The sequence below is a fragment of the Bos grunniens genome, chromosome X (genome assembly GCF_055505025.1).
Source record: "Bos grunniens cultivar Pamir isolate PY7600 chromosome X, Bosgru_T2T1.0, whole genome shotgun sequence".
NCBI lineage: Eukaryota > Metazoa > Chordata > Mammalia > Artiodactyla > Bovidae > Bos > Bos grunniens.
Genome location: NC_141194.1, coordinates 141,408,831 through 141,428,887, shown reverse-complemented (window position 1 = coordinate 141,428,887; position 20,057 = coordinate 141,408,831). Strand labels below are relative to the sequence as shown.

Sequence of the window (20,057 nt, the reverse complement as noted above, 5' to 3'; positions counted from 1 at the left end):
ATTTGGTGCTATCTACTAAATTAAATATCCACTTAGGCCTCAACTTTACTATTCTACTAGGTATATAGCTCAAAGAAATATTGGCATTTGTTTGTAAGGGATATATGCAGGCAATTTTTGTGTGTAAGCATTTAAAATATGATAGTCTGTGTATGAGCAATTCACTTAAATATTTATTGCACGCTGATTATGAGTTCAGCACCAATCTAGGCCTTGGTAATATAGCAGGGATTCTTGGCATTTACCATTTAGTGGGGGAAACAATCAACAAAAAGATAGGTAAGTAACATCAGGCAGTCCTGTCAGTCAGGGTACTGGCAGAAAAGAGAGGTACATTTAAAATGAAGGATTGATATGGTTTAATCATTAAAATCTACTGCAGGGCACAGAGCAGGGTGGAAAGGGGGAAAGTGGATACGGATAGGCAAAGCAAGAATATTCAGGGAAGGGGTGATAGTACTATGGGGAAAGGTAAAGAAGAGTAAAAGAGAGAGTGTAAAATGGGGCATTCTTTTAGATAGTGTTAGGATGAGGTGCAGAGAAGGCAACGGCACCCCACCGCAGTACCCTTGCTTGGAAAATCCCATGGACGGAGGAGCCTGGTGGGCTGCAGTCCATGGGATCGCGAAGAGTCAGACACAACTGAGCGACTTCACTTTCACTTTTCACTCTCGTGCATTGGAGAAGGAAATGGCAACCCACTCCAGTGTTCTTGCCTGGAGAATCCCAGGGACAGCAGAGCCTGGCGGGCTGCTGTCTATGGGGTCACACAGAGTCGGACACGACTGAAGCGACTTAGCAGCAGCAGCAGGAGCAGGATGAGGTGGCCTTTGAATAATGGCATGAGTGAAGGGAGGGAGAGAGACAAGTAGATATCTAAGAGAAGTCGTTCTAGGAAAAGGGGAAAAGTGGCAAGACCCTGAAGTGTTATTCACACAATGAAATATTATACATCAATCAAAATGAATGAACTATAGTAATATGCAAAGATACACAGATGAATCTTAGAAAAGTAAATATTAAGGAGGAAAAATTAGGTTCTGAAAGAGTACATACAGCTACAACCTAATAACCTTTCTATAAAGTTAAAATAAGTTATAATAAATAACATACTTTAAGATGAGCTTCCCTGGAGGTCCAATGGTTAAGTTTGTGCACTTCCAACACAGAGGGCTCAGGTTCAATCCCTGGTGGGGGAACTAAGATTCCACATGCTGTACCATGCCACCAGAAAGTTTTTATATATATATATATATATACACTTATATATATATAAATATATATAATATAAAATATAAATATATATACTTATATATATAAACATATATAATATAAAATATAAAAATATATACTTATATATAAATATATATAATATAAAATATAAATATATACACTTATATATATAAATATATAATATAAAAATATAAATACATATACTTATATATATAAAATATATATATATACTTTAAGAAAGAAAGACTCATATCCACATATGTATGCATACACACACGTATATAACATATATTTATGTTTATATATATATATCATATATGTTTGTGAATATATGGGTGGGCTTCCCTGGCTCAGTGGTAAAGAATACGCCTGCAATGCAGAAGATGCAGGTTTGATCCCTGGGTAGGGAAGATCTCCTGGAGAAGGGAATGGTAACACTCCAGTATTGTCTGGAGAATCCCATGGACAGGGGAGCCTGGCAGGCTACAGTCCACGGGGTCACAAAGAGTCAGACAGAACTTAGCGACTAAACAACAACAACATGTATGTATAAAGTAAAACTGTATTAAATAGAGCACCACAAAATGATGAACACAAGATTCAGGATGATGATCCTTTGCCAGGTGCTGAGGGGAGGCAGACGAATGAGATTGGGGGCCATATAGTCAGATTTAGTTATTAAGTTCATGGATGCTTGTTACATTATTAAAAACAACTAACTAAAAGTGAATATGCTTGGATTAATAAGAGAATGTAAGCGAGACAGCAAAAGAGACACAGAAATATCGAACAGTCTTTTGGACTCTGTGGGAGAGGGAGAGAGTGGGAAGATTTGGGAGAATGGCATTGAAACATGTATAATATCATATATGAAACGAGTTGCCAGTCCAGGTTCGATGCACGATACTGGATGCTTGGGGCTGGTGCACTGGGACGACCCAGAGGGATGGTACGGGGAGGGTGGAGGGAGAGGGGTTCAGGATGGGGAACACATGTATACCTGTGGTGGATTCATGTTGATGTATGACAAAACCAATACAATATTGTAAAGTAATTAACCTCCAGTTAAAATAAATAAATTTATATTAAAAAATAAGAGACTGTGCCATCAATAAAAGATTTGATTAATTTATTTCTATTCATCCAAGGCCCAATGGAAAAAAAATAAGACTCTGAGAAGCAAGGGACCATACTTGGCATACTTGTAAAGTAGCAAAAAAGCCAGTGTGGCTGGAGCAGAGGGAGGGAAGGGGAGAGTAATAGTAGATGGAGGGGTGGAGGGGGCTGAACCGTGTAGGGCCTTCAGGGCAGGAGGACCTTGGATCTTGTTATAACTGAGATGGGAAGCCGCTGAAGGTTTTGAGCAAGAGAGTCAGAGGATCTGACTTATGTTTTAAAAGGTTCATCCTACCTACTGTGTAAAAAATAGATTGTAAGGGGGCAGGCATAAGAAATGAAAGCAAAAAGGCAAAACAAGTAAGAGACAAGTATGATAGTCAAGGTGACAGACGATAGTGATTTTGACTAAAGTCATACTGTTGGAGGTATGTGAGAAGTGATCAGATTTTGGATAAGTTTTGAAAGTAAAAATATTTGATAGAGATAGTATTTTGTAATGGACTAAGTGAAGGATGTGTGAGAAAGAGAGGGCTTCATGGATATTTGACACAAGAAAATATGAGGATGGAACTCCCATTTATTGAGATGAGGATGACTGCATGTTGGGGAAGGGGCTGAAATTAAGAATTCTATTTTGGATATGAATTGTTTTCCAACGTCTGCTATTCAAGTGGAGATATTAACTTTGGATAGTCTGAAGTGTAGAGGAGATTTCCAGATTGGAGATTTAAAACTGGACATAAAAGGTATACAGATGGTATTTATAGGTATGAAACTGGCTTTTTAGTGTAACCAAGGGAAAAAACATGGACAAGAGAGTCACAGACTGAGTCCTAGAGCAATCCAATAAGAAAATGCTGAATAGAGGAGGAGAATTAACAACCAAAAGGATGTCCTTTTCCTTATAGGGGACTGGAATGCAAAAGTAGAAAGTCAAGAAACACCTGGAGTAACAGGAAAATTTGGCCTTGGAATACGGAATGAAGCAGGACAAAGGCTAAAAGAGTTTTGCCAAGAGAACGCACTGGTCATAGCAAACACCCTCTTCCAACAACACAAGACTCCACACATGAACATCACCAGATGGTCAACACTGAAATCAGATTGATTATATTCTTTGCAGCCAAAGATGGAGAAGCTCTATACAATCAGCAAAAACAAGACCAGGCACTGACTGTGGCTCAGATCATGAACTCCTTATTGCCAAATTCAGACTTAAATTGAAGAAGGTAGGGAAAACCACTGGACCATTCAGGTATGACCTAAATCAAATCCCTGATGATTATACAGTGGAAGTGAGAAATAGACTTAAGGGACTAGATCTGATAGAAAGAGTGCCTGATGAACTATGGACGGAGGTTCATGACATTGTACAGGAGACAGAGAGCAAGACCATCCCCAAGAAAAAGAAATGCAAAAAAGCAAGATGGCTGTCTGGGGAGGCCTTACAAATAGCCGTGAAAAGAAGAGAAGTGAAAAGCAAAGGAGAAAAGGAAATGATCTACCCATTTGAATGCAGAGTTCCAAAGAATAGCAAGGAGAGATAAGAAAGCCTTCCTCAGTGATCAATGCAAAGAAATAGAGGAAAACAATAGAATGGGAAAGACTAGAGATCTCTTCAAGAAAATTAGAGATACCAAGGAAACGTTTCATGAAAAGATGGGCAAAATAAAGGACAGAAATAGTATGGACCTAACAGAAGCAGAAGATATTAAGAAGAGGTGGCAAGAATACACAGAAGAACTGTACAAAAAAGATCTTCATTACCCAGATAATCACAATGGTGTGATCACTCATCTAGAGCCAGACATCCTGGAATGTGAAGTCAAATGGGCCTTAGGAAGCATCACTACAAACAAAGCTAGTGGAGGTGATGAAATTCTAGTTGAGCTATTTCAAATCCTGAAAGATGATGCTGTGAAAGTGCTGCACTCAGTATGGCAGCAAATTTGGAAAACTCAGCAGTGGCCACAGGACTGGAAAAGGTCAGTTTTCATTCCAGTCCCTAAAAAGGCAATGCCAAAGAATGCTCAAACTACTGCACAACTGCATCCATCTCACACGCTAGTAAAGTAATGCTCAAAATTCTCCAAGCCAGGCTTCAACAATACGTGTACCATGTACTTCCAGATGTTCAAGCTGGTTTTAGAAAAGGCAGAGGAACCAGAGACCAAATTGCCCACATCCGCTGGATCATCAAAAAAGCAAGAGAGTTCCAGAAAAACATCTACTTCTGCTTTATTGACTATGCCAAAGCCTTTGACTGTGTGGATCACAATAAACTGTAAAATTCTGAAAGAGATGAGAATACCAGACCACCTGACCTGCCTCTTGAGAAATCTGTATGCAGGTCAGGAAGCAACAGTTAGAACTGGACATGGAAAAACAGACTGGTTCCAAATAGGAAAAGGAATACCTCAAGGCTGTATATTGTCACCCTGCTTATTTAACTTATATGAAAAGTACATCATGAGAAATGCTAGGCTGGAAGAAGCACAAGCTGGAATCAAGATTGCCGGGAGAAATACCAATAACTTCAGATACGCAGATGACACCACCCTTATGGCAGAAAGCGAAGAAGAACTAAAGAACCTCTTGATGAAAGTGAAAGAGGAGAGTGAAAAAGTTGGCTTAAAGCTCAACATTCAGAAAACAAAGATAATGGTATCCGGTTCCATCATTTCATGGCAAATAGATACAGAAACAGTGGAAATAGTGACAGACTTTATTTTTTGGAGCTCCAAAATCACTGCAGATGGTGATTGCAGCCATGAAATAAAACGAGGGTTACTCCTTGGAAGAAAAGTTATGACCAACCTAGACAGCATATTAAAAAGCAGAGACATTCCTTTGCCAACAAAGGTTCATCTAGTCAAGGCTATGGTTTTTTCAGTAGTCATGTATGGATGTGAGATTTGGACTATAAAGAAATCTGAGCACCGAAGAATTGATGCTTTTGAACTGTGGTGTTGGGGAAGACTCTTGAGAGTCCCTTGGACTGCAAGGAGATCCAACCAGTCCATTCTAAAGGAAATCAGTCCTGAATGTTCATTGTAAGGACTGATGCTGAAACTGAAACTCCAATACTTTGGCTACCTGATTCGAAGAGCTGACTCATTGGAAAAGACCCTGATGCTGGGAAAGATTGAGGGCAGGAGGAGAAGAGGACTACAGTGGATGATGGTTGGATGGCATCACCAACTCAATGGAGATGAGTTTGAGTGAACTCCGGGAGTTGGTGATGGACAGGGAGGCCTGGTGTGCTGCAGTTCTTGGGGTTGCAAAGAGTCAGATAGGACTGAGCGACTGAACTGAACCACTGTGGGATAAATAGAATCAGGAGAGGGTTGTGTTAAGGAAGTTAAGGTACCAAACTGTTTCAAAAAGGAGATCATGGTCAACTCAAGTACTACTGAGAGTTTGGGCAAAATCAGAACTGGGAATGATGTGTGGTTTTGGCAAGATAGAGGTCACTGGTAACCTTGATCAATGAGAGGTGTTTCAGTGGCACAGTGGTGACAAAAGCCTGACTGGAGCAGGCTCAGGAAAAAATAGGAGGAGATGAATTAGAGATGGTGAGTAGAGGCAACTTAATCAAAGATTGTTGCCATAGTGAGGAACAGTGAAATTTCGTGGTAGCCAGAGTGGTATTTCATTTGCTCATTCAATGAGTATTTATTGAATGTCTACCTTGTGCCAAGAACTTGGATATAAAAGTGAACAAAAAAATAGACAAATCCTTGTCTTTGTGGAGCTTACAATTTAGCAGAGAAGCATAATAAATAATAATATAATAAATTTTATAGTATGTTAGAAAGTGAGACATGCTATAGAAAAATTGAACTAAGGAAAGGAATGGGGGGTGAGTGGATGACATTTTTAAATGGAAAGATTAGGGAAATACTTTACCGAGAAGGTAACATTTGAGCCAAGGTCTGAAGGAGGTGAGAATTATATGGTGATCTGAGGTAGAATTTTCCAGGTAGACCAGATGGCTCAGCAGTAAAGACTCCGCCTGCCATGCAGCAGGCACAGGAGATGTGAATTTGATCCCTGAGTTGGGATAATCCCCTGGAGGAGGAAATGAGGAACTGGGTGGGCTACAGTTCATAGGGTTGCATAGAGTCAGACATGACAGAGCATGCATGCAGACACAGACAGCTTCCAGGTAGAAGGACCAACCAGTGAGAAGACCTAACATGTGAGCAAACAGTGCAAAAACCCTAGGATGTGGTGTGTTGGAAAATAGCATGGTGGTCAGTGTAATTGGGGAAGATTAAGAGAAGGAGACAAAGAGTAGTAGAAAATGAAATGAACCAGGATCTTCAATGAACGAATGAGTGTGTGTGTGCTCAGTTGCTTCAGTCGTGTCTGACTCTTTACGATCCTATGGACTCTAGCCTGCCAGGCTCCTCTGTCCATGGGGATTCTCCAGCCAAAAATACAGGAGTGGGCTGCCATGCACTCCTCCAGGGGAACTTCCTGACCCGGGGATTGGACCTTCATCTCCTGCATTGCAGGCGGATTCTTTACGGCTGAGGCACAGGAGAAGCCTTCAACGAACCGTGAGTAGAGGACAACACAGAGGAAGTCGAGACGTAACCAGATGGTCTGAAGCTTAGAGGAAGAAGAATCAGGGTTGTGTTGTGTGTTTTACCTGAGGGTGAAGGAGGAATCGTTTGGAAGTTGTAGTGTGGCTGGAAGAGGATGCCGGGTCACCTCCTGACTCCCCAGTAAATGCAGTGTCTTGATGAGAATCACTTTCACTGGAAAGGGCTGAAAGGGAATTTCCAACCTCAGGGGAAAGCCAGGAGTATCAGTGGACACTCAGGGATGAGTTGGAGGATGGGTAGGAGAGTTTGTTAATCTTGGGATGGTGTTCCAGGGAGGCTTCGGAAGCACCTGGAAGTTAAGGTAGAAATGAGAGCACAGGTGGCAGGAGGAGAAGCACAGAGGAATGTAGGAATGAAGTTAGAGAAGCAGAATAACAACAACAGTAGTTTAATAACAACAATACAAATAATTTAACAACGCTTTGCATGGATTCTCTCATTTAATTCTCATAACAGCCTCAGAAAGTAGAGCCTTTATTTTGTAGCTGAGAAGAAAGGCACAAGGGTTCCAGCCACTTGCCCAAGATCACATAGCAAAAACACTGAACTGGGTGCTTACATACTGAAAGTGAAAGTGAAAGTTGCTCAGTCGTGTCCAACTCTTTGCAAACCCATGGACTATACAGTCCATGGCATTTTCCAGGCCAGACTACTGGAGTGGGTAGCCTTTCCCTTCTCCAGCAGATCTTCCCGACCCAGGAATCAAACTGGAATCTCCCTGCAGTGCAGGCGGATTCTTTACCAACTGAGCTATCAGGGAAGCCCCTTGGACAATGACAAAAGAGATAAGGGATTTGAGTGAGGCACAGTGGGTTTGGCTTACTATAAATTTGGCAAGATGATTAGTTCTGACAGTTCTGATAAACAGGGGTCTCTCAGCTTTCCCCAGATTTAACTGTATTTGGGACTGGAGGTAGGAGAGGCTGTTTTGTTGGTGTTCCTTATATTGTTCTGTATGGAAAGATCCAGGCAGTGGCTGGGCCAGTGTATTTTCTCACTTGTGGTCTGCAGAGTGATTGATAGGTGGGGGTAGTGGTGTGATTCTTAGGTATGTCTTGATCTTGTGGGGGATATAAAGCCAGGCTGCAGGGGGCTCTAAAGTATATGGCTGAGGGGCAGTTTGTGGGAAAAGTGACCTTAAGGGAAGACTACACAGGCTGCAGATTCTGAGATGAGAGATCCAGTGGTCCAATTCTTTCTTGCATTGAAAGTACCTCCCACAGTGTTCAAAGCTATGGCCCACCTCCTAAAGAAACCATTTTTTACTGGACACTCTAAAGGGTTTCCTGGTGACCCGGCTGGTAAAGAATCCACCTGCAATGCGGGAGACCTGGGTTCGAACCCTGGGTTGGGAAGATCCCCTGGAGAAGGGATAGGCTACCCACTCCAGTATTCTGGCCTGGAAAATTTCATGGACTGTATAGACCATCATGGGGTCGCAAAGAATCAGACACGACTGAGCGACTTGCACTCACTGAAGGGTTTTGGTGCCTTGCTTGTTGCTTGAGGAAGTTGAAGAAGAAAAGGAGGCCTCGCTGTAAGCTTCCTTGGGCAGCATTTTTGAGCCTCATGTCAAGATGCCCCTACAAAATTCTTTCAAAATTCTAAGACGACAAATACAATCCTGCAATGTTTAAAGCTTATTATAGCTAGGTTACTTGTTTTAGTAAAATGTATGCTAGAGTTGGGTTTTCTGTGTCCTGTGCTGCATGTACATTGAGGTCTCTTGTAAAATAAACTGCGTAGAACATTTCTGCATCAAATATAGTAGAGACAGCATATATGTCTAAAACATCAAGGTCCTTTACAACTATTGTGTGAATAAATGAAGTTCATTGTTTCAGTTTTTGAAGAGGTTTATTTTGAGATATTTCTTCTTTTATGACACGCTGTTTGTTGTAGCAGTGATTTATTTTGAAGATGAGTTCTGTCAGGAGTAAACCCCCAATTGTAGTCTTGGAAAAACAGAAGCCACTTTACAATGATCCTCTGAACAACGCAAAACCAGAAACACACTGCAGTGAAAAGTGGACCCTGCTTATGTATCTGTGTAGGTGGGTTATGAATAAAGGTGTTCATGCACGCATACAGAACTAAATACCTCCCTCATTAATACTAATGACCTAACTTGGCGTTTGTTATATTAATACTTCAGATTTGGTCTCTGTGATTATCAGAGTATATGAAAGTGGATTAAAATATGTATGCACATATAGCTATATGTCTATTCCATGCATGTGGGATTTGTTATAATTTAGAGTATGTATAATTTCTTTTTCCTTTTTTACTTTCTGGCTGTGACTGGAGGCAAGCAGTATCTTAGTTCCCTAACCAGAAATCAGACCTGCAACCCCCTGCAGTGGAAACGCTGAATCTTAACAGCTGGACAACCAGGGGAAGTCCCCTAGAGTACGTATAATTTTTATAGAATTAAACGTTGGCTATTATTTCTAGCACTGCAAATACTCAGCATAATACTTTTTAATAAGTCTAAAATTAGTTTCTGGCTATCCAGTGGTTAAGACTCTGAACTTCCAAGGCGGGGGGCCCGGGTTCCACCAATGGTTCAGGAACAGCTGTGCAGCAGCCAAAAAGTAAAATTAAAAGAAATTAAGAAGTTCAAGAAATTAGGAACTTCATCAAGGTGTTACTAGTTTGTGCTGTGTACTAAGTCGCTTCAGTCCTGTCCGACTCTGTGTGACCCCATGGACTGTAGCCCGCCAGGCTTCTCTGTCCATGGGATTCTCCAGGCAAGTATACTGGAGTGGTCTGCCATGCCCTCCTCCAGGCGATCTTTCAACCCATGGTTGGAACTGGTGTCTCTTATGTCTAATCTGCATTAGCAGGTGGGTTCTTTACCACTAACACCACCTGGGAAGTTTTTAGTTTGGGAGTTCATCAAGTTAAAATTTATTTGCTAGTGGAATACATTGTTATTACTATGGTGTTACCATGTTTAGATTGGATGCAAAACATCTGCTTTCCCCCACCTCAAACTGCTTAATAATAACTGTTTATGGCTGTTATGATGTATTAGCTGTTCCATGGCAGGCTTCTAGGATGATGTGAGAGTTGCCAGTAATATTCTCCTGCTTTGTAAGAAGTGTTAGCAGTATAGCACTAACCACAGCTGGGGTCTGGGCTTCAGTTTTGCATGTTCCTAAACAATATTTTCAATGTTAAAGAGTCGACTAATGCTGGGAAAGCAGATTAATGCTAAAGTCATTTACAAGAAACTGAGCTATAAACCGAATGACAATTTATTAATTTACAGTTGTTCATGTGGATATGATTTGAAAACAGAGTTCCTTCTGGGCAGAGCTTCATGGGAAGCTAAATTATAATCAGAAGATTGTTGCTACCATAGAATCAAGGCAAGGTGAGTTGTTAGTTGTACAATTCAAACACATAATGCTATTTGCTGTGATTGCTCCAAGCGTCCATTTCCCCAGCAGAGTATTTGCTCCTGGAAGAGACTGCTGTATTTGTTTTACAGATCAATGCACCCTACCCCACCGCCTGGGTAGAGCTTATTCAGGTTTTGTATTTTTCTATGCTTTCTCTTGGAGAAGAAAATGGCAACCCACTCCCGTATTCTTGCTTGAAGAATTCCATGGAAGAGAAGCCCGGAGGGCTACAGTCCATGGGGTCGCAGAGTCGACACGGCTGAGCGGCTAACGCACGCATGCTTTCTCTGCTGATCAAAACCCTTGATTTGCTCTCCTTTTTAAAATTACAGGTAAAACGTGTTTAATCTGTTATCTCTTCAATTAGATTAGTCTAGTATTGATCGCCTAGAGGCCATTCTACCATTCAAGGGAGGTACCTCTTTAGGTTTATAGCTCAACTCCTATGAAGGTGAGGCAGGGGACAGTAACCTCGTGAATAATTCTTTGGGGGCACCTCACTGTGGTCAGTGAACACGGCTGCCAGATTAAAATACAGGATGCCAAATTAAATTCAGATAGCAAGTTTTTTTTTTTTTTAGTGTTAAATATGTTTGAGGTATAGCTATACCTCAAAAAACAAAAAAAAAAAAACCCAAAAAGTATTCATCATTTATCTGAAATCCAAATGTCCTGTACAGGGCGTCCTGTATTTTTATTTGCTAAATTTGGCAAGGCCACGAGTACGTTAACATAATGTCAAGCGGTTTGCCCGGGTTCAAGCTGGTCGGTAAGCACCAATCCATTCGGTTGTTTCAGGGAACAAGACCCCTTCCCACTAAAAAGTAAACAGCAGGTAGCAATGAAACTCGGAAGAATCTTGACCCTTTGAGGAACCCGTAGTGACACACCGGCCTTAACCACGGCTTTGATTGATTGCCCCATGTGCTCCGTTCTTCTCTTTCTGCTACTGGAATGATGTCTCTATCTCGTTTTCCTTTTCTAGTCCCGCCCTTTCAGCTACCGGCTCTGGATGGGGATCGGTAACCCAGAAAGGGCCAGCAAAAGCGCGGACGTGTTTAGAGGAGCGGAAGTAGTGAAATGTCTCTGAACACCGTAAAGTGCAGCTGCCTGTCTCCCTTTCCGGATAAAGACAATAGTTCCGACAGTCAGTGCCGGCCTTCCTCCTGTAAGGGGATCTGTCGGACACTTGCTAATTCAGTTTTTCTTCCCCACTCCGGGCCCTTCCCTATCGTCGCCCCCTTCACCTTGGATCATGTTCAAGAAGTAAGGACATGCCGTGGCCTCCCTCGGCTGCTCACGAAGGTGGTGGGGGTGGGTGGTGGGGAAGAGGACAAGAGCAAAGCTTCTCTTTCTCTTTCCCCCACCCCTGCCATCCTTACTCTTTAAGGTTTTTCTGTAGTACCATGCTTTCAACACTATATGTCTCTGTCTCAGTACTATGCTTGTAACGTTTTTTTAAGCTTTTCGCCCCTAATCTTCAATCAGGTTGGGTCCTCCCACTCTCATTTTCTATCTCGTTACCCCTCTTTCTCATTTGCCCTCTTTCCCAGTCCTAGCTCCATTCCTAGGATTCTACCAATCACATCCTTGCACTGTGATTTAGGGACATGCCCTCTTTAGCAAGAGGACAGCCCTGCTCTCTCTGCCATGTGGTTACTAGTTAGGAACTGAACAAGGGAAGGCTTGACTTCCTGGGTCATGGGAGTGAAGGAGTCTGGGTGACAGGAAGCTAGCGGACTGTCATACCTATTGCCTAGCTGCCAGATTAACCTTGTCTTGAAAATAACGTGATTGCTCCATAGGCTATTCAGTTGAGGAAGAAAAAAATTCTTTGCAACGTACCTAGTGGCTTTGCCTTGCAGATTTGGTAGACGCAAAAAGCAAAGGGGGAATATGGGCAAAGGAAGGTGGGTTTTGTGCATGACATTTTGAGCAAAAATAATTAGGGATGTTAAATACCGTCATTATTACTTCAAAAAAATCTCAACAGATTACATAGCGTAGGAGGGGCTGCTTTTCTGTGTTAATGTTTGGGTTGGTCATTTGTATCCTAATGCTTGAGGGTATTTTCATTTTGTTTTGTTTTTCACAGATTTTGTTATAGGTGGGAATCTGTTTCTTTCTGGGTAGAACTGAGTAAGATTTTCCAGGAAAGGCATTTGTGTAGCTGATTTCAGTTTATTGTGTTATATATGCCTCATATCCTTTCCCCTTCCCTGCCCCTCTCCAGCTAATTGTGTGTATATGACAGTTTAATATTGTATTAAGACACTGGTTTTGTGCTGGACAGAATAAAAGGGAAATTGTATTTTAAAAAGCAATTTCTTCCATAATTATTTTCAACATCTAAATATTTGCTTGGGAATAGGTAAATAATTTAAAAAATACCTTTAGCTATTCTGTTATGTCTTTTTAGAAATGCTTTTTGTTTTTCCTTGCAAAAATCATTTGGCAGATTTGATGAAAAAGAAAATGTGTCCAATTGCATCCAGTTGAAAACCTCAGTTATAAAGGGTATTAAGAATCAATTGATAGAACAGTTTCCAGGTATTGAACCATGGCTTAATCAAATCATGCCTAAGAAAGATCCTGTCAAAATAGTGCGATGGTAAGTCTTTGTTTTTTTTTCCATGTAAAACTCAGAGAAGCTGAATATAATATAATTAGACTGCACTCATAATAACTGATTATCTTTATATTAACTATTTATCTACTCTAAATGAGTAACCCTAAAACATCAATATTTATATTTTCACATGCTTTTCTATGTGAAAAATGCGGCATTGTGTACTGATTGTTTTATTAAAGAGTTAATTAAATGTTTTTATTCAGAGTCAGATTTATTTCAGCTTGTGCTTTAGAGATTTGTTTTATTAATTATCTACCAAGGAAATTAAAATATGTAATAAAATGTGAAATAAAATTGTAGCAGATCATATTTTTCTCTACTGGACTGGTGTTAATTTAAGTAGTGTTTTGTGGGGGTTTTTTTGGGCCTGGATCTTTACTGAAAATTTTTTTTTAAACCTTACTGTATTTCTATATATGCATACTTCATATTATACATTGTTTAAAGGATGTTTGGCATATTCATTTTTGAAAGAAAATATCTAACTTGGTACTTTGTGATGTTTGTTTTACAGCCATGAACATATAGAAATCCTTACAGTAAATGGAGAGTTACTATTTTTTAGACAAAGAGAAGGGCCTTTTTATCCAACCCTAAGACTACTTCACAAATGTAAGTCTTGTTAGAAAATATGTATTTGGGGATATGAAAAGACACAAAGGAGTTGAAAGTGACTTCTGGTAGTTAACTTATTGAAAGAAAAGTGAAAGTGAAGTCACTGAATCGTGTTTGACTCTCTGCAACCCTATGGACTGTAGCCCGCCAGGCTTCTCTGTCCATGGGATTTTCCAGACAAGAATACTGGAGTGGGTTGCCATTTTCTTCTCCAGGGGATCTTCCCGACCCAGGGATCGAACTCAGGTCTCCTGCATTGCTGGCAAACTCTTTACCCTCTGAGCCACCAGGGACTCCCACAGTTAACTTACTAGTACTAGGTTATATGGAATATAAAACTCAAAAGATTGCCCCTTCTCCGTCTTGTGGTAAATCTGAAAAATGCATATTCTCTCATTATGCATTCCAAAAGCCCAAGAAAGAACATTTATTCATTCATTCAAAAAATATTTATAGTTTTTGAACTTATTCTGTGCCAGGCACTGAGCTAGGTATTGAGAATGTGATAGGAAGCAAAGACAGACACGGTCCCTGTGCCTAGGAAGCTAACAGTCTAGTGAGGAGAATAGACAACAGTTAGATAATTACACACATACACATTCACAAAGCGTGTAATAAGTGCTGTAAACATTTGCTTTTACATCTGTACCCAGATTTGCTTCATAGAGAGAATTCTATATAAGAGAAAGCATGGAGTCCCAGTTCTTAGTAGTGTCAAGACCAGGTGTTAAGAAACAAAATAATGTTTGTTGCTGCTGCTGCTGCTAAGTCACTTCAATCGTGTCCGACTCTGATTCCATAGATGGCAGCCCACCAGGCTCCCCTGGCCCTGGGATTCTCCAGGCAAGAACACTGGAGTGGGCTGCCATTTCCTTCTCCAGTGCATGAAAGTGAAAAGTGAAGTCGCTGCAGTCCATGGGTCACAAAGAGTCAGACATGACTGATGTGACTGAGCAGGCACTGTATCCACTGTTACAATATCTTACAGAATAGTTTCACTGCCCTAAATATCCCCTCTTTTCTACCTACTCACCCCTCCCACCTCTTCCCCTCCTCCAACCCTTAGCAACCACTGATCTTTTTGGCAATTTTTATTGTTTTTTTTTTTCACTTGTCATATATTATGAATATTTCCCAAGGTATTACATATTCTCCAAAAACATGGTTCTATTATACGGATATTATAGATATACTTTAAGTCATTTATCTCTTAATTGTTGGACATTTAGGTTGATTCCAGTTTATTTCTAATATAAATATTAGTGCTATAATGAGCATCTTTCTACCTAAATATATTGCGCATTCCTCCTTTATTTCTTAGGATAAGGTCCTAGAAGTAGAATTACTAAATCAAAGAGTTTAGTTTAGGCTATTTGTACATATTGCCTAGTAGTCCTAAAGAAAGCCTGTACCTATTTATAAGCCTTTTAGCAGTAAATGGGAATGCCAGTTTTCTGACATTCTTGCTAGCACTGGTAATTACTTTTCTCAAAAATATATGCCAATTTGATAAGTGAAGGAATGTGTTTCAGTTTTATTTCTCATCTGTCAAAGTACTGTAATTTCGGGAAGTATTTGTTCATGTCATTTGCCTTTTTCTGTTGAGTCTTTAGTTTTATTAATGGGTGTAATGTATTTCTTTTCTTCTAGATCCTTTTATCCTGCCACATCAGCAGGTTGACAAAGGAGCCATCAAATTTGTACTCAGTGGAGCAAATATAATGTGTCCAGGTTTAACTTCTCCCGGAGCTAAACTTTACCCTGCTGCAGTAGATACGATTGTTGTATCCTTCCCAGGCTCTGTTGAAAAATGTGTTCATTGTATTCTTGTTATCACTGAAAGAACTAACATCCAAGAGAGCATTAGATATATCTTTTGGAAGTTACTGTTATATCTTTCTGCTTACATTTGAAGATGTGGGAAGCAACATTATTTTGTGTTAGAAGTTAAGTGAGAACAAGTAATAAAAAGAGTCCCAGCTGCATTTCAGCTGTGTTAGGGCCCAGTGTTATGAGACTTGGGACACAGTATAAAACTCCTGATTATTAATAGAGAGGTTGTATATGATATGATTGGATCACTTATTTGAACATCATCTTGCTACTTTTACATTTGAATTACCCTGGGAAAAAAGCATTCAAAAGGGAAAAGAATTTAGGCACCAGGTGGAATTTTGGTGACTAGTAGGAACCATGGGCCAGAGAAGGCAAGGGCACCCCACTCCAGTACTCTTGCCTGGAAAATCCCATGGATGGAGGAGCCTGGTGGGCTGCAGTCCATGGGGTCGCTAAGAGTCGGACACGACTGAGCGACTTCACTTTCACTTTTCACTTTCATGCATTGGAGAAGGAAATGGCAACCCACTCCAGTGTTCTTGCCTGGAGAATCCCAGGGATGGCGGAGCCTGCTGGGCTGCTGTCTATGGGGTCGCACAGAGTCGGACACGACTGAAGTGACTTAGCAGCAGCAGCAGCAGCAGCAGCAGGAACCATTGGCCATTCCTATTGCTTTATTTTGAAGTCCCTATTAACTTTTATTTAAAAATTCATTTTTAACTTGGTTGTTTGGGCCTCGGAACATGTTTTCTCAAAGAGAAACGTTGACGTCAGAGATAGCCCTTAAGAATCTATTCAACTCATGACATAGCTGAATAATTCTGCATTCCTTCCATTTCTCTGGTGTTGTTTCAGCCATATTCTAGATTAGTTTTTTGTCAACTAGTCTGGACAAGATGATATCTTCTGTTTTGTCATAGATAAAATGACCATTTGCCTCAGGTTGAGGAAAGGAACCATATTTGGTGGGAAATCACTGGAATGGGACAGCCGTTGGAATGGGTTTAAGAGTGCTCAGAAGAGGGTGTCCTCTCTTGTGGAAGTTATATCTAAGGGGTAATGTAAGTTGTATATCTTAGGAACAGCTTGTATTGACATAGATACTGGTCATGTAATAGGTGTTCAAATATCTGTGGAACATTGAAGAAATGAATGAATGAATTGAAAACCAATGGAGAAAAATATTCTCTGAGGACAGGTTATCCTTTTATGTTTATGATTGCTCTAAGTTTTTAAAGTTTATAAAGTTCTGGAGTTTCCCCTAAATGGAAAATTTTCCTAGTGTCTGGCCTTTACTTTTTAAATTACTTTTATTTTGAAATAATTATAGACTGTTGGAAAGCTGCAAAACTAGTACAGAGAGGTGTTGTGTACACTTGAAACTTTGAAAATATGGACTGTAATCTTTACCACTTTAGACACTTCAAATGAACCAAGAACATTCTGTTTGTTCTGGAGAGATTGCAAGTTACATTGGGCTCTTAAAGATAGATAGGGGATATAGTTATTGTTTTAATGTATCCTTTATATAAAACCACCATTTAGTGATTAAAGCACTAGAACAATGGATATTTATTTCTTTTTAATATTTTTATGCAAAAAATGTTATCTCCTTTTTTTGCATGATTTCTTTTTCTTCTTCTCCTCCTTCTTTTGTTAGCATTGGGTTATAGTATTAGCATTTGACCCAAAACCTGAGAATGATTATTAGATTCCATTCATTTAGCATTTATTGAATATTTGCAGTGTGCCCATAAATGATGCTAGGTCCTTGCCTTCAAGGAGTTAATGGACTAGGTGAAAATGCAAGTTGGGTTCCCAGCGGCTTAAGCAGTAATGTGACACCCCCCTCGAAGGTATTTTGATATATAAATGGTTTTCTTAGCTGTGTGTTTTCAGGCAATCATGGCAGAAGGAAAACAGCATGCTCTGTGTGTTGGAGTCATGAAGATGTCTGCAGAAGATATGTAAGTCTCCTGTTAGTCCCCCTTAGTTTTTCAGATATAGGTAACCTATGCAGTAAGGGGCTTCCCAGATGGCAGTAGTGGTAAAGAACGTGCCCACCAATGCAGGTTAGACATAAGAGACACTGGTTCGATCCCTGGGTTGGGAAGATCCCCTAGAGAAGGAAATGGCAGCCCACTCTAGTATTCTTGCCTGGAGAATCCCATGTATAGAGGAGCCTGGGGATAGAGAAGTCCATAGGGTCACAGAGAGTCGGACACAACTGTAGTGACTTAGTGCACACGCAGGAGGAATCAGAGTTACAGGTGAGCTTTGCTCTCGTTCATACCATGTCTTACAAATGTTTATGCACAGAAGCCTCATTTCTGATTTTTCCTAAGACTTAGGAAGCCATTGAAAGTTATTTCCTCTCTGAGATTGCATTCTTTCTTTAGCACTCTGAAAAGAACCTGTGTGCCAACACAGCTGTATTATATGTATGTGTGTGGTATTTTAGGAATTTTTGTATTTAGTGTGATTTCACTTAGGTGTGGGGAAAGGTATTTTGCTGCTAGTTTTTAAAAACAGTGACATAATTTAGTGCCACACAGTATTTATCTTGTATTTTTACCTGGTGGCATAAAATATTAAGGAAATATTAGCGGTACATTACCAAAACATGGGCTTCCCTGGTGGCTCAGCTGGTAAAGTCTCTGCTTGCAGTGCAGGATACCTGAGTTTGATCCCTGGGTTGGGAAGATCCCCTGGAGAAGGGAAAGACTACCCTTTCCCAATCCAGTATTTTTCCAGTATATATATTTTCCAGTATTCTAGCCTGGAGAATTCCATGGACCGCATAGTCCATGGTGTAGCAAAGAGTTGGACATGACTGAGTGACTTTCACTTTCAGTTTATCAAAATATAGTCAATATACTTAAAAATGTTGGAACTCATTTGATGACCAAATTATTCCTATTACTTTTGTTTCAGGGTTAATTATAACACTTTGATGTTCTCCTGGTCTGGCAACATCATTACTCTGTTTCTGTGATCCTACTAGTTAGATCACTAGAATTTCTTTAAGACATGAATGAACTTCAGCAGAGTAATGTATTTTAATGTAGATGATCATGTTGCTGCTGCTGCTGCTAAGTCGATTCAGTCGTGTCCGACTCTGTGCGACCCCATAGACGGCAGCCCACCAGGCTCCCCCATCCCTGGGATTCTCCAGGCAAGAATACTGGAGTGGGTTGCCATTTCCTTCTCCAATGCATGAAAGTGAAAAGTGAAAGTGAAGTCGCTCAGTCGTGTCCGACTCTTAGCGACCCCATGGACTGCAGCCTACCAGGCTCCTCTGTCCATGGGATTTTCCAGGCAAGAGTATTGGAGTGGGGTGCCATTGCCTTCTCCAAGATGATCATGTTAGTGTAATATAAATAAATTCCCTATATATGGCTCAATAATTGCAAAAAAGAGCAATGCACCCTGAATTACATTTACCATGAGTAAGCTGTAAAAGTACTTAACAACATGTTTATGTGCTTTATTCCTTCTGCAGTGAGAAAGTCAACAAAGGAATTGGCATTGAAAATATCCATTATTTAAATGATGGGCTGTGGCATATGAAGACATATAAATGAGCCTCAGAAGAAATACACTTGGGCTAAAAATGGATATTGTGCTGTATCTGTATCTGTGTTTGTGTTTATGTGTGACAGCATGAAGACAATACCTCTGTGGTTATGCTGAATAAATTCAACAGATGCTAAAATTCTGTTAGCTTCAAAAATTATTTTAATTTTTCTTAAACTTAAGTTAAATTTGGGTTACAAAGTTGGACATTAAAAGGTAGCTGGTAAGTAACCAAACTTAATTAAGACAACTTAATGTCCTTTCTTAGGCTAATGATGCAAGATGAAGGGCAAGACTTGGTAAATGAACTTGCTAGTATATGGCTGATGCCTCAGAAAATCTGACCAATTAATGGGGCTGGAGCTAGACTGGTTTTTTAAAACATTTTATTTTTTTTAATTGGAGGATGACTGCTTTAAAATGTTGTATTTGTTTGTGCTGTACAACAGTGTCGATCAGCCATAAGTATACATAATCCCCTCCCTCTGGAGCCTCCCTCCCACCTCCCCCCATCCCACCCCTCTAGGTTGTCATGAGCACCAGGCTGGGCTCTATGTGCTATACAGTATCTTCTCACTAGCTATATATTTTACACATTATAGTGTATATATTAAACTTGGATTTTTATCCCATTACCCAAGGGCACCTAGAAGTACCCCTTCTCTTTTGTGTGTGTTTTTTTTGTTGCTATTTCCATTTTTAAACTTTTCATTATGGAAAATTCTGAGCATAGAAAAGTATGGGTAGATAGTATATTGGATTTTCTAATCCATCACCCAGCTTCAATTCATGTCCAATATTGTTTTGTCTCTGTCTCACTCCCTCCCACTGCACTCGCCAATTATTTTGAAGCAAATCTCAGATATATCATTTCATCCATAGTTTCTTTAATATGTATTTTTAAAAGATATGTTTTCTTTTAAAAATATAACCACAATATCATTATCACACCTAAACATTTAGCTATTTCTTCAGATATATGACAAATGGACTTAATTGTTTCTCTTTTTATTTTTTTTAACCATT

General features: G+C 40.0%; 1 protein-coding gene across 7 annotated transcripts; it reads left to right on the top strand.

The window, feature by feature from the left end:
* Positions 1-10,244: 10,244 nt before the first annotated feature.
* MCTS1 (MCTS1 re-initiation and release factor) lies at positions 10,245-19,170 on the top strand. Of its 7 annotated transcripts, XM_086389692.1 has the most exons (8): positions 10,245-10,344; positions 10,538-10,704; positions 11,358-11,638; positions 12,831-12,983; positions 13,519-13,616; positions 15,270-15,403; positions 17,355-17,422; positions 18,958-19,170. In XM_086389692.1, exons 3-8 carry the CDS (start codon positions 11,628-11,630, stop codon positions 19,037-19,039), a joined length of 546 nt encoding a protein of 181 aa, XP_086245818.1. In that variant the 5' UTR covers positions 10,245-10,344; positions 10,538-10,704; positions 11,358-11,627; the 3' UTR covers positions 19,040-19,170. The 7 variants fall into 7 exon arrangements, with proteins under 7 accessions (XP_086245818.1, XP_086245817.1, XP_086245814.1 ...); XM_086389689.1 differs by lacking the exons at positions 10,245-10,344; positions 10,538-10,704 and adding an exon at positions 12,178-12,282 and having other exon boundaries at positions 11,299-11,638; XM_086389687.1 differs by lacking the exons at positions 10,245-10,344; positions 10,538-10,704 and adding an exon at positions 12,178-12,282 and having other exon boundaries at positions 11,503-11,638; positions 12,792-12,983.
* The last annotated feature ends 887 nt before the right edge of the window (positions 19,171-20,057 follow it).

Coding starts and splice junctions, on each gene's coding strand:
- MCTS1 (XM_086389687.1), top strand. Junction 13,617..15,269: donor CCTAAGACTACTTCACAAAT/GTAAGTCTTGTT, acceptor CTTTTCTTCTAG/ATCCTTTTATCCTGCCACAT. Junction 17,423..18,957: donor AAGATGTCTGCAGAAGATAT/GTAAGTCTCCTG, acceptor TTCCTTCTGCAG/TGAGAAAGTCAACAAAGGAA.